Genomic DNA, 25,416 nt, shown 5'->3' with positions numbered 1-25,416 from the left:
TGATCAAGGTCATGTCCATATATCATATGATAAATCAATAATGTAATTATCGTGGCAGGCCTACATCAACATCATTATCCATTATGGACACTAAGACTGGTTTTCACAAAGAAAAATGTCTAGGTGTTTCACATCAATTGGTGGCAGTTATGAAACTGAAAAACATGTAAACTATACTAATGCTGCAACTAACGATTATTTTCATTATCAATTAATCAATCAGTTAATCTTTTTGTCTATAATATGTCTAAAAATAATGAAAAATGCCTGTTGTAATTTATATGAGCCCATAGTGACATCTTCATATGTCAAATCAATAGTTCAAAATCCAAAGATATTTAGTTTACTATCATGTATGACACAGAAAAGCTTCAAATCCTCACATTTGAGAAGCTGCAACCAGCAAATATTTTGTATTTTTGTTTAAATTAATCAGCTTAAGCTCTGACAAATGTTCAACTATGAAGGACAGTCAGCGCTACAGGTAAGTGACTGGTATCACACAAAATATTTAACCACTACATAAGCTGGATGCCTATAGAACATTTTAGCTGGATCTCTGCTACAAGTAACTGGCTTACTCTTTGAAATAGTAAAAAGTGGTTTAATTGTGTTTCAATTTCTGGTCCCCATCTGAGCTGCTTCTGTGGTTCAGTGAAGTTGAGCTTTTCTTATCTGTTTACAGTGATACAGGCTGAAACAGGGAACAGGTTGGGGTTACCTTGTTGGGTTAATGAGTGGTCTGACCTTGAGTATATAGCTTGCAAGTAATTGAGCAGCACAAGGTAACTTAAGGTTATCTGTGTTTACTGCTGCTGCAGGCTGGGAGAGGAAGAAAAACAATATAGATTTCAGAATTTTGTATCCTTCTTTTTGCCTATGCTTGCCATATTTCAATACACTGAAGTGCATGAAGACATTAAGAGACACGTGCACATGAAAGCACATGTGAAAATGAATTTGGGTAAAACTGGTTACTATCAACATACACACACAGGTTGACATAAAATAAAATATAGTATGCCAAATGTGGAAAAGGGGCCATATGAAGTACAGTATATTAAAGGTACAGTGTGTAGAATTTAATGGCATCTAGCAGAACAAACTTGGCAGAAATGGAATATATTATTCAGAAATATGTTTTAGTAAGTGTATAATCACCTAAAAATAGGAATCATTGTGTTTTCGTTACCTGAGAATGAGCCCTTTATATCTAGAGGGAGCAAGTCCTCTTCCACAGAGGCCGCCATGTTGCACCGCCATGTTTCTACAGTTGCCCAGAATAGACAAACCAAACACTGGCTCTAGAGAGGATTGTATACTATGCACTACATATCCAATATGTGTGCTATTGTTCAAAATACTTTTGTGTGAATAAATTTGGTCACTGTCCACCATTCTCTGTTATGTTGTTGTTGTTATCACTAATGCATTGCATTGTGGGATATTTAAAAAATGAAGTATGAATTATATTAAATAAAAGGTGCACACTGAAAATGGTTTGAAAAATAGCTAGCACACAAGATGCATTTTTGGCTGGACCACAACAGTGGGGCCAGCCCTATAACCGTGGTTGTCCATGAGTGAGTGTCTGCTGTTGCTCTTTCAAAATGAGTCGGCCCAAGATGATGGAAGCAGAGGACAGCAGAGATGCAGAGTGACCGTGTTTCTTGCAACTGCATATAAATTTTTTTTTTTTTTGACTCAAATGTAGCTTGACCCTGTCATGTGATATGCTACTTCAGTACACTTTACTAGCAAATATTACCAGACATTACCAAAACTACAGAAAATTGCAGATGAAGAGTTCATATCAAGGAATTCATATTATGGACAATACCACTGACTATCCCTGTAACAAACTGGCCACAATTTCACACATTGACCATAAACAGTCCAACCATATATTAGGTTTTGACCTAGTCTTGTTTCACAACTTTCAGTGTTTACTGACAACTAATCTGTATGCAGGTTACAAAACTTGCATCAAAATAAGAGTTACACAATTATTGTTTGTGTTATAAAAACAAATTTTTGCTCCATAATTTGTTGTTCAAATTAAAGAGCTGTTTATACAATGGTGTTATGTGGGCGTTGCATGGTGTTGTTGTTGTAAACATTACTGTGCTGTGAATCTGCAGAAAATCTTGCTTTTATTTGGAAAAGGCGACTCTGCCGCCTGTTTCCGGCTGTCAGCAGCACAGCCGCTTACGAGGCAGCGGGGCTCAGTCGTTCAAACAGAGACCTTGTAGACACTGTGGGCACTTGTACTTGATACATGTGAAAGTTAAAAGACGTACAACAACTCTGTATTGAACAGTTCTGGTTTTACCTTCGAGTAATCCACGTTGTTGAGCCCTCCGCAGCAGTCTAGCAGCTCAGGGTGATGATTTTCAGCAGGATTGTTGTCGTTCCGCTCAGCGTCGTTGTCGCCCATTCACACTGACTGAGTGAACACTGGCTGACCACCAGCATTCATGTGTGTGGAAGATAACAAATATTGCACAATTTCGAGTGCAAGGGTCTTATTTTTTAGTGAAGGAAAGGTGCTGTTGCCTTGGACAACTACACATGTCAAAATAACCCCTAACCCTGCTCAATGCATTCTGGGAAATGTAGTTCATGTGTATTGGATGGAGCCAAATTGTATCTCACACAGACACAGTACTTCTCCCATAGAAATGAACTAAAATCTTTACCTTTTGGACCAGCTGCTCTTCCAGTCATGATAACCTACAGGGTTTACTTTCCATTTTCTATTTGTTGTAGGTGAGATGAATCGTCTGCCACTCTACAGTGTCATCTGCTGGCTAAAAATATTAGGGCTTTTTACAGTTGGGGGTTATGGGGAGGACAGAACTCCTACTGCCTTTTTAATTACATCGTTTTAAGGGTTGATATAAACCTTCAGGACATTGCATAAACACATTTCATGATATAAAATTAAAAATACAGGCATAACATATGATGTAGTGTAAATAAAAGGCTAACATTACCATTAAAAAAATCATATCCCAGGAGCTGTTATCAGCTTATTAGATGTTTTTCTGATGCTTGGTCTGATGCTATGATAAGCAAGCACACATTATGTTACTCTTTTTACTACTCTCATTACTCTATAATAGCCTACTCATCTATTCAATGATATATATAAAGTTGGTTTATATTTAAAAAGAAAAACTACCTAAAAAGAATAAAGCTAATTTGAAAACTTGAAATTTGAAAACTGTTGTAGTTTCTTCCATCTCATGCTCTCCTCTCTCCTCTTCTCTTTCACTGTCCTCCCTGGCTTTTACCTTCTCTTTCTCCACCTAATTTCTTCTGTTTTCCTGTCTTCTGTCGCTACCCTCCCTTTCCTCTTTTCCTTTCCTTTCTTTTTCTGTTTTCTACTGTTCTCTCCTGTATTGTCTACCATTTTTTTTACTCATAAGGAGTTGTCACACCAGAAAATACTGCAGCAACATTCATTCGCACATCTTGGAGATTATGTGGTTCATAAGAGCATATTTGTCTCTTAACAACTACTGTAGGCGATATTTTTTTTCCCAGAATGGCAAAGTCATGACCAGCCTTACTCTGCCTCTGATTGGCTTACCCCATCCCTAACCAATGTCACTCCTCATGCTTAAATCTGACCAACCCAACCAACGAAAAACAATGAGTACTAGCCAGTCAGAGGCAGCGTATGGCGGGTCATGACTTCACCATCCTGAGAAAAAAAAAATCGCCTACAGTAGTTGTTACCAAACAAACAAGTATGCTCTTATGAACCATATAATCTCCAAGATTATGTGGCGAGCCGACCACTAACACGCTAGCCTGCTGGAAACATGCTAGCGCTAGTCAGTATTCATCAGTATTGTGCATCGTTTCATTCATTTCAGTCAGTGATCAGCTCTCCCTCAAATGTCAAATGTGATTCTCATGTGTCAAAGTAAACCAAAGTTGAACTCAACACAAGAAATTTGTTCGGATTTACTTGACTTCACGTCTGATTTTGGCAATTCCATTGGAATGAATCGATTTCACCGGTTTAAATGCCAGTGTGACCAAGCCTTTTCTCTCTCTTCTCCTCAAATCTTTTTTCTTACTCTCATCCCATATGTTAATCTTTTCTGCCGCTACTATTTCCCCGTCTCTTTTATCTTTTCTTTTCAGCCCTTTTCTCTCCTTTTCCCCTTGTAGTCCTTTCCTTCTCTCCTCTCATCCTCCTCCTCCACCCCCAGCTGTTTGTTTGGAGTCGACCAGTTAAGTAGAAGACACCCCATGTGGAGGGAGAAATGGGGAGAGCGCGTAAAGCCACGCGGCTCCCTGACCGAGCATACTGTCCGTTCATCAGCCCACAAGGTGTCGGAGCCGAGGTCTTGATCATGTAAAATAAAACGAGCATGACATCCAGCTAGCAGGTGAAGATTACGGCTGTAATTGAGCCTCTCTCTTTCAGCTGTACTTTTACTCTACCTCTCTCTTTCTCAGGGCCACTGCCTTGCCATCCCTCTTGTTGACTGTGATATGAATACAATCAACATTTTTTTTTTTTCTGTTTATATTTAAGTGCTTTTCCCTATGGGCACCTTAACAGTGAATGTTGAAGAGGAAGATTGACTTAACACCCCACACTTTCCCAGCTTCTCCAGGGATTAAAACTGGTATCTTGATGGTGTAAATCCCCTTTCTAACTAAATGAGGACTATACATCCAAACAGGAAGAAAAGACAATTTTCAAAGTAAAAAGGACAAAGAAATTGAGTTTTATCTTTTACATAATCATTCATTCTCAGAAAAACCTTGTCTGAGTCACTCAAAGTCTTCAAATTGCTTGGTGGAGAGCATAATAGACCGTATTGTTCACGCTGCAGACAGACAACAAAGTACACGCTGTTTTTTCAACTACTGATGTGTTCAACCCCTTTGCATTGACAGAGGCTGTTCTCCAAGGCTCCTTTCATTCTTATATCCATCTTTAAATATGGCCTTGAATGCACCTGGTCTAAAAACTCTGAAAAGAAAAACAGCATTCATGAAGATTACATACTAAGAGCAAACTATTATGACTGATGGAAATAAGAGGAAATAGTTGTAGAATAGCAGACTCACATAAGGGAGCTTGGCGGCACTGTATTGAAATCTCATAAATAACAAAGAGAGAGCATGTTGCCTTAAACTTTCACCTCATTGGGTTTTGCTTTTGAGGACAGAACTTTTCAAGATCGTCTGCCTGCGCTGATTTATATGTAATTAATTAGTCGACATCGTAACGTGAAAACTATTCATTCCTTAAATGTAGTGCGATAATGAGTTTGTCTATCCAGTCTACGTGGCATGAAACATGGGTATCTATGCCGGTGTCGTAACATATATCCATTCAATAATTCCACCAGTAACAGTATCTTATTTACACACACTATTGATTTGTTCTGTCAAAATAGGACATAAACACCGTCTATATAGCCTAGTGACATCAACTGATAGGAAAACATAAAGCTTGATGATTGAACAATTAGAGCTTAAGCCTCTCTTGCTGTCTTCCTCAAAACACTCACACACACACACACACACACACACACACACACACACACACACACACTTCTCATTCATAATTTCCCTTTGAAGAATAATATACTATGGCATTTTACTGCAGTCAGCTGAATTTAATATGAAAAACTGACAACTGTGGGCTGTTAATATGACACAAGAAGCTGATGTGTCTACTTTGAGAGGAGATATAGGCCAATAAATATTTTAACTATCAATGTCGACACACATGGAGGGCAGGAATAGTTAGTTAAAACTATATTTATTTTCCTCAAATAATTAGTCTCAACATCTTATTATGTATACTATTATATCATGTTACATACACTATTCTGTTGTGTGCTGTTACAGTAGATGGTCCCACCTAACTCCTACATATACTATACTTTGCTGCTACTTTACTCACTATCATTTAACTATTAGACTGTACTTAACTTCATGTATATTGCTTGACTTTTTAATTTTTCTATTCTTATTCATAACAGCCATTCATTTCATATTTGGTTCTAATTGTCTGTGCTATTTCTGTCCTTGTGCTGCTTGAGCACCTAAATTGGGTTAACTACAGGCAGTGCTCATGATGTGAACCTTGGTCATCCACCCCCACCTCTTCTCGAATTCCACGCAGTACAAAAATGTAGCACCTCCTTCACTCACAAAAACTGAACATAATCCAGCCAGCAATTACACTTCATTAGTTGATAAACATCATTTCCAGGAGACAGGAGTGGAATGCATACCAGTGGCGTAGGCAGAAACTGTATTTTTAGGTGAGCCAATACAAAAGTAGGTGGGCCATCTTTTCCCAGAAAGATTGACTTAAGAAAAGTTAGAAGGAAGAAAAACATAGACAAACTGGAAAACAAATGACCAGTCTACTTTGCAATGTTTACTTTGCAAGGGTCTAAGCTGCAACTCCCCAAGCACCCCTGCTTCCCGCAGCTATGGGTGAACCCACATCAGGCTGACAAGGAGAAAGCGCTATACCACCAGGGAGCAAGCGGCTGGGCTGACCTCGTTGTGGGCTGAAGAGTCTCATGGACTCAGGCGAAGGTGGTGGAGTTTCTTCTTCGTCACCTTTTTTCAAATAACACATTCAAAACTTTGTTTAGCCATTGTTGTAGCATTAACATTATATCATCTGAAAAGCAGCTAGTTGGCTTAAGGTCAGGAAGGTCTGTGTATCAGAACCAGAGGAACTAACTACATTCCGGAGACTTCCTTATTCAACAGTTCCATTTTAATCAGATGACAAATTCAATACATACGTCAAGTCAACAATAAATCAAGTGTATATTTATTTATTTCCTATATACTATACCTTAACTATATATTTTATATTTATTGTTACAAAATGTACTTTGATCAAACTGGGTAGGGCAGTGCCTCCCAAGCCCATTACTGGCTATGTACCTGATGCATACCAGTTGTTTTCAAGCCTCTTTTCACACTGAAAAAACAAAACAAGTAACTACTGGAACTGAATTTCTTACAGCCATAGTTGCCTCTCTGCAGCCATATCTGACCTTCGACCTCTCTATACATATGATGTGACAGATCAAAAAAGACGAGGAAAGTCCACCTCCTTCGTGTGTATGAATCACACCTTTATGGGTATATTTGTCCATGCAGAACCACAAACAATTAAGATACACATTATAGTTATTGTTGCACACACGCGCACTTGATCAAATGTTTTGTAAGACCCCTCAGTTATATACAGTATCTGTTCAGTTTGCAGGACACACAAACACACCCGTTTCTACTTACAGTTAAACATTCACGCAGCTCACTGTGTTTACCTTTCCGTGGATTAGACAGGAAGACCATTTGTGTTCAGTCAAACACATGAACACGCGCACTGAGGACCATCATAGAGAATAATTATACACACCATTGAAATATTATTGAAATAGGACACGGAGTACTAAACATGCAAGAGCAGAATGAAAGACAGACACACAGAAGAAGACTGTTGATCACTCATGCACACTTTTCTCTGCACTGAAAAATTCATGACGTTGCTGTGACACCAGAAAGACTGTCATCTTGTAAAGCTATGGTTTAAATCAATGCACACACGGAAAAGAGTGCTTTCATTTTATCTCAGTCTGTCTCTTCTCGTGCCCTCACTCTATTATTCACTTACATCAATGTAGCCATTTTGCCCAAGACAGAAACACACTGGAGCTTCTGTCAAAGTGCTGTTTAGAGTAAACATCTGTTATTCAATGCAACTTGTGTTCCTTCAATGATTCCACATTGCAGGGGGAGCTTGGAAATCCTGGTTAAACTATGAAGTATGAGGGCACAAGTGCACCTGCATCCTGTCGGCACTTCAGCAACTTTGTGACTGTATCTAACTTCATTCTAATTCATCTTTTAAATGTACAAAGGAAAGAGTGACACTGAAGTAACTCCTCCAATGGCTGTTGGGTTCCAAAAAACTTCTGATTTACTAATTAAAAACCAATTTAAAGCTGATTGGAAAACCTTAATTTCTCTCTTTTTTTCAAGACATCAGGACTTTAATCCAGTTGTTCTTCAAATTTCTGTCTTGGCCCATCCAAGGGATATGCCTTAAAGTACTACTGCATATGTGAAAAAAGTTGGATAAAGAATGCGTGGCTCCAGAGGGAGCTGCATGGGATCCGATAAATTGCGTCAAGCAATGTCACTTGAGTCATTGTCAGTTAGGGCTGCTGACAGTAAGGTTGGGGGTTAGAGTTATTTTCGGAGTAATGGGCCGTCAGACTAATGGGGTTTCGTTCCAATGGGAGGTTTTTCGACCTATTGGAGTTTCGGAATAATGGGCCATCGGACCAATGGCACGGCACTACAGCCTGTTGGCATTTGATTTTCTGGATCTAGCAACTGACAAAGATGGCAGTAAATGGTGAACTCCAGGTGAACACATTGTTCACACATTAAACATAAACACACATACACAACCAGGACGCCGCATACACACATGTAACACACACAAGCATGCACACATGCAAACATTGTTGAGCGCAGGTAAACACAGTCTATCAAAACAGCAGCCCAGTGACATCATTTCCTCCAGTTTCCTCTCCTGTTTACAGTCAGACGCTTCCAAAGAAGACGAAACCCAGACAGAGAGAAAAAAACAACCAGCGGAAGGCTCAGCATTTGTTTTCCCATAATCCCTCAGTCTCCAGTGAATCAACCAGAGAATGAGATAACAAATAAGCGAGATGTTATTCAAAAATACACACAAACTCTCATGAATGCACATGAGAGAGACTGAAAAAAGCAATCGGTCATAAACACGTACATTCATACAATGCACATGCAGACACACATTCACATGCGGCTGAGCTCTTCACAGCCAATATGATTTGATGTTTTCGTGCTGTGCTGGGTATGCAATGTTGTTAGTGAACACTGAGAACACTTCAAACCATCTAAACTTTTTTTTAAAAGCAATTTAACATGTTGAATCATGTGTATCTTTTACTTAATTAGATTATGTAATACCCTCAATATACTGTACAATTGGGGCTATAGTTTGCTGGTAAGACGTCATGTTCAGGGTACAATTGATCGATTATATTGTACTGTCAGCTGTGAACAGCTATCATGAAGATGCTTATTGTCAGTCTGTAAAGCTGCTCTAATCAATACTTTCACCGTAAAAATGGATCGAATGACTATGAGTTATGTTACAGGGTTCACTCTTAGTGACAAACCACAGAATTGTCACCTGACACTACAGTTTACTCCACTTCTATGTAGCGTTTTAGTGTCTTTTAGCTCATTGTTTTAGTTTTACCACCCAAAGCTTCATTGTTTCCACCACTCATATCAGCGTTACTTTCAGCCACAGAAGACAGAGAAAGTTTCCCTTACACTCAGCAGAAAAACAGCAGACAGACAAAGTTAACAACTGGTTGGTGAACATAGTGGAGCATTTAGCAGCTAAAGAGTCAGATATTTCTCTCAGGAGTTGGTGGAGGACAAAACAGAGCTAAAAGTGACTTACATTCATCAGGTGTTCAGAAACATGACTCCAACTGAATGCTCCTGCTGTGAAAAGGCAACTGTTTGCTTACACATTCATCATATCAACTCCATAAAATGATAATATGTCAGAGTGTTTACAGCTTGTTCCGATTCTCCCAAGTGGCAAAAAAACAACAAAAAAAACACTGAATACTCCTTTTGATTCATTCATCCAAAATTTTAACAGTACAGTTTAAGCATTCAACGCTAATATTTCTAGGTTTGGCAAGCAACCCTTTTTATGGTTTTTTATGAAAATAAAATAAAATAACTGTTTAAGTGGCAAAATATGTTGATGCAGTTCTAACTCACTTTCAACAAATATTTGATTTAGTTGTTTGAATTCAAACAATTCAGTGTGTCACATTTGATTGTGTCGAGTGGTAAAAGGATTTTCTTCAGCTATTTATTTTCTATTAAATAAAACTTTGGTTTTATTACATGACTTCTGTATGATGACACTTGGATGTCTTTCAAGTGTTACCTCTGCTACCTCCTTCTGTAGTATGTCCTTTAATCCACCAGTCCAGATTTCCCCAGAGACACTCTTCGATTGGAACAGTTGATCTTGTGTTCCCAACACAGCCCTATGTAATGTGATAAGGTGGTGCAAAGGAGATAAGTCAAAGATTGAGTTTTTAAATCAAAATGCTGCTTATTGCTGATATTTTGTCAGATAGACTCCATGGGGACAGGAAAGGAGGAGGGGTGCAAAAGAGGTGTTACCAGAGAGAACAGTGACATAGCGAACACATGATGTCCTGACTTAAACATTCATGGTCATGGATCCATATTAGTGCACTCTCTTGACTCTCTCATTTCAGTTCAGTGTGTGTGTGTGTGTGTGTGTGTGTGTGAGTGTGTACAATGTCCTCACCTGTACTTTGAGTTGATTGTCTTTGTCCACTGTGAATTTCAGTCAGTCAATAGGTTCATGAAACTCAAGAAACCCATTTGGATCGAAGCTACTCTACTGTACAGTCAGACAATAATAGCAGCAGACAGGAGAATGTTCACAGGGCATTAATGTAATCTTCCACTACACATCTTTGACCTGAACAAAAAATGAATAAGGTGTACTGGAATCAAGCTATTGACATTGAATTGTTTAAAAGCCTATATAAAAGTATGTGTCATGAGCACTCTCTCTTTTCATTCCTTTAAACACATTTTCATACAGTAGCTGCCTAGCTATCTAACTATAAACTATAGATTTATTCCCAAATCAGAGTTTCAAACCAGATATTTTACCTAAAGATGCACTTTTAATTTAAAAATTTCATATTAATAATGGATAAAATAACATGTAATGTAAGAGGCCACTCATAGTGACAAACCTACAGTTAATTACCACACGTTTCCATGGTTTTCCTCAGCTCTAGGGAGCATTTTAACATCTTTCAGCTCATTGTTGTAGTTTTCACTGTTTTTTCAATTCCCTCCCACTGCTTTTGTTAAACTGGTTTCCAGCAGCAGCAGCTGCCAGCTGTGAAAAAGATAATGTTAGCAACCAGCTGGTGAACATAGTGGAGCATTTAGCAACTAAAGAGTCAGATATTTCCCTCAGGAGTTGATGGCGACCAAAACAGAGCTTAAAGGAGAGTGAATATTGGAATTACTTTCATCAAGTGAACAGAAACACTATGCCTGTTAGATGTGCAGTGCAACAGGTTCAAAACAACTTTGTAAGGTGAGAATATCAATGTTGTGTTTATAGTGTGCTCTGATTCAACCACCAGGCCATTGAAAATTAATACTGCTTTAACAATCAACAAACCAATGTCAGAATGATATGACTTTCATCATTATGTATCATCTGTGAATTGAAATAAAATCAGTTGTTGAAAAGTAATATTAAGTTCAATATTATGTTCCTGTCTCTTTAACAGCACCAATTTTTCTTTTCATTATGGCTCAGTAAAATATACAAAGTAAAATTGTGTTGCCTCGGCTCCCGCTGAGGTTTGACATAAGACCATGAGATTATTGCTGCCTCCAGAGCAGTTACGCCTCCAAAAAAATCAATTTTCCAATCAGCACAGAGGGCAACTGTGTGGTAAAAAATTAAGCCAGTCTTTCCATTCATTCAGCCATTGAGCCATATTAGGTATCATAAATCTATTTTCCAACTACCTATTCACACATCCATCCATTCGTCCTGTTCCCAACAATCTATTCATCCATCCATGCATCCATCCATCCATCCATCCATCCATCCAACCATCCATGCATCCATCCATCCATCCATCCATCCATCCATCCAACCATCCATGCATCCTTCCATCTGCTGCAGACTTATTTATAGTCTCTCTCCCCCAGTGTCATTATATGCTTTGGCTTGTTGAGCTGCTCCCTGCCTGGCAGTTCATTGTACAGTGTCAGCCCAGCGCAATAAATCTCAATAGTTAAGAATCAACACAGCGCAGGAAATTGATAAGCATAGCAAATTTATCAAAGGAAACGATGGAGATGGTGCTCTTATTCATGTCTCAGGCATCCCCGCTACTGCTGTCGTCAGCTCAACTGAATTAGCACAGATGATGCGTAATCCTAAAACTCATCACATCACTTTGGTACTGTACACCTTGTCCACTGATTTGTTACAATCATGAGTAACTTACGCAAAGGGCTAAAATAGAGACCTACAGACAATTTCCCGACATATGTATTTGCCACCAAGATGTACTGATAGTGCATATGTGTTCAGGAGTTTCTTGTCATCCAGGAGGACGGACGTCATTGGGTTAAGCAAATCAAGTTTATGATGTGTAGTAAAGGATGTTTATGTTTTGGTCCAGGATGCACGTGCTGCCCACTCATCCCCTTTCCTGTTGGTAAGCAATCAAACAGAGAATGCTTCATTAGATTTAAGTTGCTACCTGCTGCTGCAGTGATGTAGTGAAGACTAAATATATTTCTTCATTTATTCTGAAAAGTGTTTCATCAGTTTTAATCCAAACCTCTTCCTGTAAAACTGGAAAATAAGAGCAAATATACATGGAAAACACAGCGACAGGTGCATGGCAACTACATCAACAGGACAATAAAGACAACAAAGCAATAATTTGCATAGAAAAGGGCATTAATGCGCCATTACAATTATGATTACAACAACGTACTGCAATTAGAAGGGCAATAATTACAACAAAAAGTACAGGATGGTCCAACTCTTCACATGTGTACGTCAGCCTACACAGCTACTGTTCATTTACGGGCACTAGGGAAATAAAGGTTGAACATATGAATTCATCTCCTTATTAGGACAAAGTCTATTCATGATGTATGGCTGGTGTCACCGTGCATTCAGCTAATGTTTTTACCCTTTTAGGTTGAAGGCGTACATATGCATCATCGTTATTTTGGCAAAACACTGTAGGTTAGTTCAAGGATGGAGCTTTCAAGGGTAAAAAAAAAATACATAGATCCTGAATGTATCAGTAGAATGTTCTCTAAAAACACATTTCATTTTTTCAACAATATCCGCTCATGGCAGCTAAAGCACGATTAACCTTTTGAGTGGCATGTTTAGGCACCAACAGCACTGTGGTCTTGATTTAAAGGATACGGCTGGCAATTTTATACATTTTTCTTATTGTCAACAAATCTCATGCGCAGAGCCAAACCAACAATGAACTGATCTACTTACAAGTATGTGTGTATCCAAAGCCTGATATATTGTATTCCTCTGTGCCATAGACCTCAATTGTTGTACTAAAGTCCTTGGAGAAATTCACAATGTAGTATAAAGTCAAGAGGTTGTGTTACGTCGCACAACAAGCTAGCGAAAAGGGTGTAAAAGGAATCGTGTTCCCACACAGTAGCATCTGCCGTACAGGAAACTTCTCCCTACTATGACCAGGTACATGCAGAGGATGTTAGAGGGGCAGGGGCTGAAATTCATAAAAGGCGATTCTTCCAAATAATTAAATAAATATATGCCTTGGATTGACTACTTTTGTGACACTGTTGAAGGGATATTAAAATGTATGTATTTAAAACAAATCCTTGACTGAGGTTGGTTCAAACACTCCTATATGACAGTTAATGATACATGCAAAGAAATAAAGTGTATTTCAATCAATTCTCCTAACATGTTAACCAGCCCAACTCTCATCTACTGTAGCTCTCTGACTGACATCCTCACGTGCAGAAGCTCTACTGCCGACAAAGATGCACTTTCTCTGGCTGCACGACTGCCTCTCTCACCTCCATATTCATCTCTTACCACCTCTCCATAGAAGGCATAATGGCTTCAGTAATAACGGGCAATAAGAAGATGCTGATATTGTTAAGATACAATGGCTAAAATACGATTACTATGTGCCAACAAATTAGTTTCATATAATTCACATAACATAATACCGAGGCTTGGAAGAAATCATGCATTTAAGGCACAATTCTAAAAAGCAACACATAAGCTTTAGATAAGGTGTATTAGACACTGGTTTATAAAACATTTTAACAGTTAACATTCTTTCAACCCTTCCCTCCCTCCAAAACTACTGAAAAATAGTGAAAAAGTGCCTGAACTTAACTATTTGACTAAATATATGACATTTAGTAAACAGTTAACATTCAAAATTCATGTAAATGTAACTGCATTCACTGTCCTTATACACATATTCACCTGTTGAGTAAACATAACACATAAAATGCAAAGAAAGGAAATATGTACGTTTAGTGTACATATAATTGTACATTAGGCATTACTTTAATGTCTGACATTAATAACATAAACACAATGACAACATCACTGCTGACTATAGTCAATGCAGATCAATTTGACGCTAGAAATTCAGATTAATTTAGCTAACACTGAGCTCACCTCATCGGCTGCTTGTTACAGAAGGAGGAAAACGCCCTTAATTTTGTTGTATTTCTTATATTGTTGTTATCATTGTGTGGGATAACAATGCCTTTTTCACAACTTTATAGCTAACTTAAACAACATGGAGAAACGTGTTACGTGTCAGTATCATGGATGTATTATAAGAGCTGGATACCTGAACAAAAATGGTGCTGATTCAGTCCAATAAGAATTGCTCAGCTGGCGCATACGCCAAAAAAAGTTTCTAGCTTCCGGGTTTGCTTCAGCGTTGTGCGGTCCACTCAGTATGTGCAGTAGTGTTTCTCCCACCGGCCCTGCCCATGAGTTCTTTTTATTTTACCATGGTGGTCTATGGAGAAAATGCTTTTGGTGCTGCATTTTTCGCTGTAATACCGTGAGTGACCACTGGGAAAAATTGTCTGCAAGGCTGAGAAGCGGAGCCCTGTCCAGCTCTTATAATACATCCATGGACAGTATCCATACCTGCTTTGCATGGGATGTGCGATGACAATAATAGCTCCCCACCTATTAGTTCCGTGCTACTGAGTTCCGTCACGTCACTTTACCTCGCGATAAACTATTAACATCAACATATACTAATATAAATTCTCTGTCAGCTACACTCAGAAACAAGATGAGGCACTGAGTATATTGTGGTGTCATGCTGGATGTAGCAGGAATAACAGGAATGTATTTATTTATTTTAAAAAAAAAACACCCAAGAAAAGGGCACTCTCTCTCTAGGAGGTCAAACAGGCAGGTGCTATCTGTGCACGTGCCTGATTGTGACTGTAGTTTCTGTGGTGAAGGAACATATCACTCAGTGCAACAGTGTGACTCACTGACATGTTTTTAATAGTCTTTGGACAACAATGGCTTTACGGTACAGAGGAATAAGATATATCAGGCTTTAGATACATGCATAATGAGTTTATTGTTGGATTGGCTCTGCACATGAGATTTGTTGACAATAAGAAAAATATAAAAAATTGCCAGCCATATCCTATATACAGAAAAAGTCAACTGTGACTTAAAGCACAAGGTATGACATGTTTACTATGTTGACATTTAATTGAAGCCAGGATATTTGCTATAATATTTGGAATTTTCCTTTTCCTCTTTTGTGTATTTATTTATTATACTATATGCAAATTGTACTATTTGTGTATTACATACACAAATAGTACAATGTATAATACAATTTCCTTCAAGGAAAGGCTTTCTAAATGATATATGACAGCAGGCTTTTTGCCATGCCTTGACGCATGACCACTCAGAACTAGTATAAACACTTTTGCCTTTGGATACGGTGGGATGACCTTGTTCATTTGAAGCATACTGAGACTTTAACTAATCACCATTATTCCCTCTCTACAAACTGTCCTCCTCCTATAACCTCTTCCCCTCATTTCCTTAATAAACTCTCTCCTTCCCTTGATTCTCACTCCCTCCTGCCCCTATCATTACAGCGTAAATGAGGCGAGCCGTGACTGAACTGTATGTAAACACAGAGTGGCCCTCTCACTGTGGATCGATACGGCTGATGGCTGCCGCGTGATTGTAGCAGCAGGTTGATGGGAAATGACAAAGGCAGGACTTCTGCATGCAGCCTGGCTCGTGTGCGATTATTAACTGAGGCATGAAGGAAAAAAAATACTTGCATACGTCGCTCATAGGCTGGTATTCAAATGGCCATCTCCATCAGACTTGAGCAGAAATCCAATGTAGTGCTCTCTCTTAATATTTAATAAAGCTGGGTTCTGTTCTAAAAATTGACTATAAATTGATTGGAGTGCAGTTATTAATACTACAGCCCTTGTTAAAATGTGACACTAGCTTAAGAAAGTCTTGACATTTAACAGTCCCCATTAATACACTGGAGGTGACAACATGCCACAGCGACACACCATCGGATATATTCAGCCATTAAGACTGAATGTGAGAGAAGAAGAGGCTTCTACTTCCTAATCGTTTCCTACATGTCACCAGGAAACGTGCGTCACCTCTCTGTGGGAGACTCTCTTCAGTCCGCCCAGGGATGGAGATTAACACGGTCCTCTAATTTGATCATAGTTATTTTATGAGTCTGTCAACGAGAGGCTTCTGTAGCAATGACGGAGGCTGGTTGCAAAGTGGCCTTTAATTTTGGCTGCCAGTCTAAGGAAGAGAATGAGTCACCCCGAGCACACAACAGCAGCAGCGTCTGATCAGTTGTCCCGATCGGCTTGTGGTGGCAGAGTGAGCACATTGCTTTAAATCCCCTCGCTCTCTCTCACTTGACACACAAACACAATTAAAAACATAAAAACATGCATTTCTCTTCTTCTAGTGTGACATCATTCCTCCAGTTCCTCACTCACTCACATTGTACATTCACTCATTCAGTGAATTACGCACTCACTCACCAACTCTTACACTCATGTATTCACTTACTCACTCACGTAACTAACTCACTTGACTTACTCATGCATTGGACTTTTTAAATCACTCACTCATTCACTCAATGACTTATACATGCACTCATTTTAACTCACTCACTCACGTAACCAACTAACTCATTTCATGACTTACTTGACTATTGAAGTCATTCACTCACTCATTCAGTCAGTGACTTATTCATAGTATCACTTTGACTTTTTCTCTCATTCACTGAGATTCATTGTGTTTTTCACTCACTCACCCAATGACTTAAGCATTCACTCACTAACTTTACTTTTACTTTTCACTAGATTACTTCATGCATTCATTATGACTCACTCACTTTTCCTGTCAACCACTAGCTCATGTGGATGCTTACTTTTTCACCCAACCATTTACTCACTCCCTTACTCACTCACTCACTTACTCACTCACTTACGGTCAGTCACTTTACTAAGACATCTCTCTCCTTCCTGCTAACTCCCTCCCTCCTTCCCTCCCTCCTCTCTTTTTCTAGCACACATTACAAAACACACACCCATGGGCCGGAGAATGAACTAGGGCCTGAAACTGTCCTCCATGGACGCCCTCTACTCTGGCCCTTGTTCTATCCAGCCAAGAGACACAGCAAAACCCACATACAAACAAACACTTTGTCCCGATTATGCAAAGACATTATGCAAACTGTTTAAAATGCAACACCAGTGCTGATCCTCCATGTGAAATTAGTTTATAAACATATGAGTGCAGAAAGCACAAATTGTATGGTACTTACCTACGTCAGTAGTGGTTTAGTTTCGTGAATGTGTGTGTGTGTGTGTGTGTATTTTGCGCCTTGCAGATGAGTGGCAGACGTCTCTGTTGACTGAGAGGCCATATTTCTTCGTGGCAAAGGAGCCGTACGGAGCTGCCATTGTGCTGTTGTACAGTGTGAGACTTATCATCAAAGAGCCACATAGAGAAAGAAGCAGAACTACAGTCTATTCAGACAGGAGCACAATGAACAACATACAGTATATGTGTTAATGTACATCACTATTACCAAACACAGCTGGAATCCATCCAATGTTATTTATGTGTCTATTGTATATTATATATTAGACGTGTTGCTGTAGTGTGTTATTGAGCATTCTGATGAACAGTGGGGAAGGAGATTATGTGATGGGGAGTCTGAAAAAGGAAAAGGTGCAAACTTATCTGAGCCACCTTCAAAACCTTTAAAGTGTTTTGTGTTCAAAGAGATATTCAGTGGAGTATTCCTTTAAGTTTGTAATCATTAAGATCTCAGTCTTGGTTGATTTGGTGATGTTTGTGGTTACTGGTGATGACCAAAGCAACTGTGGTTTAATTCTACAGCAAACACTTCATGAAAAGAAATGTCAGAAAAACAACAGAAGACCAACCAGTTTTCTTTGTTTTCAGTGCGGCTAAACAAATTCACGTTGTTTTAATAAAGTTTTACAAAAGCAGTCATACAATATTTGCAACCATGTGACTGCATGATGCACATGGTACGAGTGGTACCTTCACTAAATTAAAAAAAAGCAAAACTGAGGCCTTGTCTCGTAATTACTACTTCTGTGTCTCAAAATAATGACTTACTATTTCTTAAAATATGAGAAAAGTTCTCATAATTATATTAAAGTGTTCTGTGACTTGAATAGAAATTTCAGCTACACTGCCACTTTAAACATCTTTAGCATACTTTTGTGACAATTTGGATTTAAATTAGTGGGTTAGTAGGTTCTCAGCAAGACCAATTCAAAAAAGGAGCAAAAGGATCAAGCTGAAATCCACCGAAAGAGCAAAATCCCAAAAGATAATTGCTGACATGTGGCAGCATTAGTTAGAAATAATCTATAGACTTCTTGGGGATAATACTATGTTTCATATCCAGCTATAATGCTTGGGATCTAGTCAATGAATTTAAGTGAAACATAGATGTTGTTCATCCTCTCAAAAATGCTGTATGCTGACATTGTATGAGCTGTATGAGACACAGAAATTGGTTTAAATTCCTCAATCACAAACTGTCTCTAGGTAATTGTAGTTCCATGTTAACAGGGCTGTTGTTATTATAGGGAACAACATGCTGTAACAACACCTTTTAACAAGTTTTCACGCCTTTCTTCATCTCCTAAAACCAGAAATGTTGCAAAGGACATATTCTTGCTGCAGGAACATTAAAAGAAAGCAAGCAGTTACTGAAAAGTGACAGCAAAGTAATCATAACTGCAATTTATTTGCACTGTGTCCCATCTGAACAGTCACTTCATCTACCATCTCCACCAGCAACACTTGACCTTGATCATCTGTCCTTTTCATTGTCATTGTCTCCTCCACTGTTCCTGATTGGACACATAACTTAAGTGGTGCTCAGGCAGAGCACCCACAACATGATCAAGACTGACTGGATGAAGGCTTCAACTTGATGGCATTCAGTCTGATGGTAGAGACAAAAGTCTTCAATAAATTCAAGGTTCAAGAGAGAAAAGAACACAAGAGTAGATGAGGGGAGGAAAACACGCTTTTACATAAACCAAAATGAGACATCATCAATCAATGTTTTGATTGGTTAAAAGATGTCTGAATCACAAGGTGAAGGCAATAATTACTGTACATCAGACCTTAAAGAGACACAGGATGATCCTCTTGCTATCAGTGTTTGAATTCCTGTTACATAACACAAAGTGAATCACAGTGCAGCTGAGAACGCCCACGTCTTCCTGTTTCTGATGCTTAATGATGTAGCACTCCGCTACGCTAATTGCAAAGTTTTGAAAGTGCAATCAACAAGGCTCTCAGTGTAGTGAAAAAGCTTCTTTTTAAATTAAAAATATGCAAGTTATTAATAAATCAAGCACAGTGAACTTAATATTATAAAATTACTGATATATTTTTTAAAATTTCTATTTACAATTTTATTCAGTGTAAAGAGAAAACATTTTTCAATAATTTCACAAAAATGCAAAGCTTAATGATGAATTTCCATTATATATATTATATATTGCATTATTATATATGGTTATATATGGTTATTATATATGGTTCCATTATATGGTTTATCTAACTGGGAAATAAAACACTCTGCTTTTTAGTAATAATTTGTGTCTAATATGTTTTTTATTCAAAAAAAGTCCAATTACCTTATTACCTTATAATTACATCTACTCCTTCATCCGTGAAAATCATTGTGAATGTGAAAACAGCCTTCTATGATTCTGCACCGTGATGTACAAACATCCAACTGAAGGAAAGTTTTTGAGTGGAGGGAGACTTTAAATTCACACGCTTAGCAGAAATCAGGTCATTTCCTGTTGCAGACAAACAGCGGAACAGATTACACCAAATTAATTTGTCTCTGTGTTTTGATAGCTGTTAACTAGATCATAATCTCTGCTATAATACATACAGTGGTACGCAGTTAGCCCCCATGCATGCAATATTAGGTATGCTGTGTCAGCCGTTGAATTTATTTAGCTTCTCCACTTTCATTATTTTCCTTGCTGAAGCCAACACTCGCAATAACCAGACCCTGTGAACTCATCTCTCATTTCCTTTGCAAGCATGATCTCATTTTCCCATGGCAGCCTTGAGGCTCGGAAATATTCTGAAGAAAAAAATATAGCTGGAAGACAACAGAATAATTTAGAAGGTTCTACAAATTACATGAAGGCTGGTACGGTGTGTGTGTGCTGTGTGTTTACCATACATGATGTGGGTGTTTGAGTGTTTATGCATGTCTATCTAGAAGCCTTGCTCTTGATAGGAGCCATCAATTACTGCCTTTTACCATCGTCTACTGAGCAGGCAGCTCAGCATCTGTCCTGCTGTGAAGTCTGAGTACGGAGACAAACAACAAGTGAATGAATCTGTTTTCCATCTGCAGGAGAGAAAAAAATACAATAAACACGGTCTTTTAAACCTCAGTGGGCCAGTTGACTTTCTGGTGGCAAAGATGGTTCATGTCTTTATTATCAGTCAAAACACTTAGCTTCATGTTGGTTCAGGTAGGTGTTTCACTAATTATGCAATAAAAAGGCTGCAGACACATTTAGAGCTATGAAATTTATGATACCACACTTTCAATTTGCAAGGCTCAGAGAGGATTTTTTTTTCATTGTTAGATCTTTTTCACTGTGAATAAGCATTGACACTGGTCTTATTTCAGTCCACTGGCTACGTTGTAGCCTAATATTCAAGTTTTCACATGTGAATTTAATCTTTTTATCAGATATCAATGTTCAGGTTTTTTTTGGTCAAATGATAAAGTTTTATTGAGAAATAGGACTATTCACAATAAACTAATATATATAATTCAGATATAATCGAAAGTTTATGTGTCCACTTACACAAAAATTTTTTATTTCTTGTCGCAGAAAGACACTGTTTCTTCTATTTTCAGTGAAGAGGTTCCCCTTGAAATGAACATATCTCAGAAAATGTGTCCAATAGAAAGTGAACAAAAAAATGAGTTGTTTATTTTCCAGGGTCCCACAAAGTAAGTAAAAATAAACAATTAACATTTAAACCAGAAAGAATTTACCCCACAAAAGATATTTTTGAGATCCAATATTCAGTGGATTTTTGTACTCCAGGGTTTTCATCCTCAGGAACACTGTATACATCAATACAGACATCAATGTGTAAGTACAGTACATCCAGCTCTTCAACTGCACCAGTTACATAATGGTTGTACAGTTTTGCACACTGAATGGAAGGCCATGGTCACCAACAAATAGCAACAAGACGAAAGCAGAACATCCAATAGTATGGCAGAGTTGTGTTCATACTACAGTTGCTCACACACAATAATGGTGATGTAGCCTATACAGCCTTCATTAGGGTGTATGAAGCATGTCCTTTCCAATGTGGTGCATTTAATTCATGTTGTGCCAAGGTTGTTCTGCTCATCCTGTTTCAGATGGACTGACATGTATGTTTCTTGAAGAATGCCCACAAAGTATTTTTTTCCCACAGTTACCCATCATGCAAGGACAACTTCTGACTCTTTCACCGCTAAATAGTATCAATTTAGGTCAACACATAACAGAGGAGCAGAGGATACTACATTTAGTAGAGCACTACAGACATGCTGACATGAGCTGATCGGCAGCAGCCACTTCATTCATGCCAAACCATACCTGTCTCATTCATCAGCTGCTTGGCTACCAGCTAACTAATGTTCAGTCATATTAAAGTGTATATTGCAGCCATTATAATGTTATTAAATATAACTGTATTACCCTTCACCACAAATGCTAAATTTGTTGATTTTAGTGTCTCTGACTGAAATGGAGTTTAAATTTTGGAAGCCAATTATGATATAATAAAAAATATCAAATTTCCTTTAAAAGTGAGTATAAGTCAATTAAGTTGAGTAACAAAGAGAATGAATCTGAAATGACCAGGAGACTGCATGCATCTAGCTATAGCTATAGCACTAGGCATGCAAAGACTTGTTGATGTACTGTATGCAGGAATAAAATTAAATGTATTAACATGAGTCACAGGGCTTGACTGTCATTTCTATGGTCATGTTATTGTTTTATAGTGCCACAAGGTAAAGAGAGCGAAATGAGAATTACCTTTAACTGGAGGAGTGTTTACCACTTTAAATGGAATATCAGAGCTGACCTCACTCCAGGTCATATCCTTGCTCTTCATGAGAACAATGCATTGAACTATACTTTTCCAGTGAAATCATAATCTGCGGGGAAGAGCAAGGGGGGGTGGGGGGGAGGGGGGTAAATAAACATAGGAGCAGACAGGTCTTTATGACTGCCCTCTGGCTCTGCCAGGGCCTGTAGTCTTGGTGTCTTGCCCTTTTCTGGTTGTATGTATGTTCTCTCTCCCTTCATTTCATGCTACTCAGTGCACCTGAGTCTCTCTGGTTTTTCCCAGGATAATGCCTTCTGTATGTTCCAGTCATTCTCTCCTTGGAGATGTATGTCCTCCAGCCTTTGAAACCTTTATTCATTTCCTGGCAGGGCACGATCTGGGAGATATTCCACTATCCTGTCTCATCAAGCACTGTACAGGTATCTGTCTTGTTCTTGTTTCTCTTTTTTTACCTTTTGTGTGTGTGTGTTTGTTTCCATCATTCGCAACCACAGCAGATATAAGGAACATGGTCCCCAACATATTTTCTATGTTTGATGTCTGACATAATACCTGGTATTAATTTAGCCAAACTTGTAGGGATTGTGCATTTTCACATTGCTGTAGTGTTTTGAAAATGATACCATAGTCTTGTATTTACTGGTCAAAATGCCAAACTTTTTAAAGGCCATAATTGCAACACCACATGTACAATTTTGAAAAAATGTAAAGAAATAATATATTTTTTGTGCACGTTCACTGATTAAAAAGAAAGACTTATTATGACCTGAGGTGATTGATGTAGCTGACCTCCACCCCGCAGCCCTGGTTTGACTGTTGACAGCAGCGGTTTGCAAGGTAATGCAAAATGACGCATCTTATCTTCATCTTCTTTCATCACTGCATCAAATCAGTGAGTGGTCAAAATCTACAAGGACCATCAGAATACCAAAAAAGTCTAATAAGGGAATGGACACTTGAGGTCATTCATCACACCTTTGAGAAGCAAGAATATGCTTGAAATCAGGATATGTCCACATGAAAGACTACAGGATGTCTTTATCATATGACCGTCAGCCAGATCTTACAACTCTTTTCCAATTATCACTCATCTTTGTATCATTGAACCCGCTGTGAAAGGTCATGCTGCCAGCTGTTGCTTAGAATAATAGCTGAAGCACATGGTTGTGAGCTAGCTCACAACCATGTAAAGTAACAGAAGAACAAAAGATCAATTAAAGCCATTATGTTGTTATATTTGTCTTCATTCTGCTGCATTGGTAATGAGAGGTTCTTTCTCAGATAAAATATTTTCAAAATAACTCACTACACCTCTACATGCACCTATTAGTCCAAATCGTCATGGGGACCCTCAGTGTAATTATAGCTCACATGCAGTACTTGCTGCTTTGATGTTTTCCCTCATTAACCATATTAATCGAGAGAAAGGAGTGAACTCATTCCCTCTGGGGGTGTATTTTTTGTGTATATTTGTGCGTCTGGATATGGATCTTGTGTGTGGGTGGGTGAGATGCAATAATACTGTTAGTTATATGGTCTGTGCTTGTGTGCACGTGTAAATTTATCTCTTGGCAACAGCGAGACTGTGATAGCTTTGTTTTCAGCACGTGCTCACTCAGTTTGACGTCTCTCATTTTGACATTTGAAGATCCAGAATCAATACATCTCTTTCTGCACTACTCTTGTCCTTTTCTCTTTATTGCACTGCTGGTTTGATCTGGCTGTATTTAATCCTGTGGAAACTCATAAAACTCATAAAATCATGTTAGTCACCCAGTCTATCTTTTCATTCATTCATAATTTTCTTGATTCATTTGTTCACTTATTGATTCAAAGATACAAAGGTTGGCACATCAGCTCAGAGAACAGTGAAATCAGCTTTGCTAAGTTGTGATTTGTATCTAATCATCAAATTAAATGATCTATAACATTTATCACCCTCTAAATACTGTAATGATAATACTGCTTTCTTTGGCACCTGTTTTGCTCAAGGCTTCTTGTGTGGTCATGGGGATGACTGTCCTCCGTTATTGAGTAGTTGAAAACGTGAACAAGTGGGGAGGCAGAGGAGTTTTGTCTTCCAAAACAAACAGTAGGCCTGGAAGTAAGTTTTACTTTTGAGGGTCTGAAATTTCAAGAAAAAAACTACATTTTATTGACACACTTACAGCTGTTTTATGTATCCAACAAGGTCTAATACCTAAAGGACAAGTCACTGGCTTCCAAAACAACCCATATGACCATTAAAAAAATGATTCAAATCAGCATTTTCTGATCTGCAACCTCTATGTAAAGTGTTTGGTTAAACCTGCAGTACAGAACTTTTATATATCAATGAACATCCGTTACATTCAAGGACTTGCCAAACAAGTTCACACAATGCTGATTAGGCCTATCACCACCAAATAAATCTCTCTGTATTTCACAGTAGCTATACAGAGTTTTTAATCTGGTGTTGGGTTTGACATTCCCGCCCTGGACGGCTGAATGCATTCTGAGAGACTTCTGCCAGCTGAGCAGCTAACTTCCGGTTAGCTCTCTGCTAAAAAAATAAATTACTCATGCAGCTCTTCTTGACTTTCCAAATGTAATCGGACTGAATAGTTCCAATTCTGAAAGTGAAATGAGTCATTTCGTGGGGGTTGTGTGATGCTTAGAACAATTTATCCACCATTTTACAACCACAGCAGTGGCAGCAGAGTAGGCTACGGCAGAGCCAATGACATAAGCACTTGTTGACAGTGTTTCTCTAATTACTCTGACTGCACTCCAGCTTTGGTCAATTTCTTAATCAAGGTGAGGGAAAGATTCTGATCATTGTTGAAGAAAACTAAGAGACTTCAGCCATGCTAGAGGCTCTGTGAGGCTGTACAGAGTACAGAAGTGAGGTCAATGTGCTAACCTGCTTATGTTTAACAAGTACAATGTTTACCATGTTCACTAATATTGGAATCTTAGCAAGCTAATATTTGCTAATGAACAATTAA

At 38.4% G+C, this 25,416-nt stretch overlaps 1 protein-coding gene across 1 annotated transcript in view; it reads right to left on the bottom strand.

The window, feature by feature from the left end:
- The window catches only part of pemt (phosphatidylethanolamine N-methyltransferase), a 70,434-nt gene extending 67,782 nt beyond the window's left edge, over positions 1-2,652 (bottom strand). Inside the window, exon 1 of the mRNA XM_042396597.1 lies at positions 2,333-2,652. Within this exon, the coding sequence (XP_042252531.1) occupies positions 2,333-2,437 (105 nt within the window). The 5' untranslated portion in view covers positions 2,438-2,652. The remainder of the gene's footprint in view (positions 1-2,332) is intronic.
- Positions 2,653-25,416: the final 22,764 nt, after the last annotated feature.

The sequence above is a fragment of the Thunnus maccoyii genome, chromosome 20 (assembly GCF_910596095.1).
Source record: "Thunnus maccoyii chromosome 20, fThuMac1.1, whole genome shotgun sequence".
NCBI classification, from domain to species: domain Eukaryota; kingdom Metazoa; phylum Chordata; class Actinopteri; order Scombriformes; family Scombridae; genus Thunnus; species Thunnus maccoyii.
This window is presented reverse-complemented; position numbering and strand designations above follow the sequence as displayed.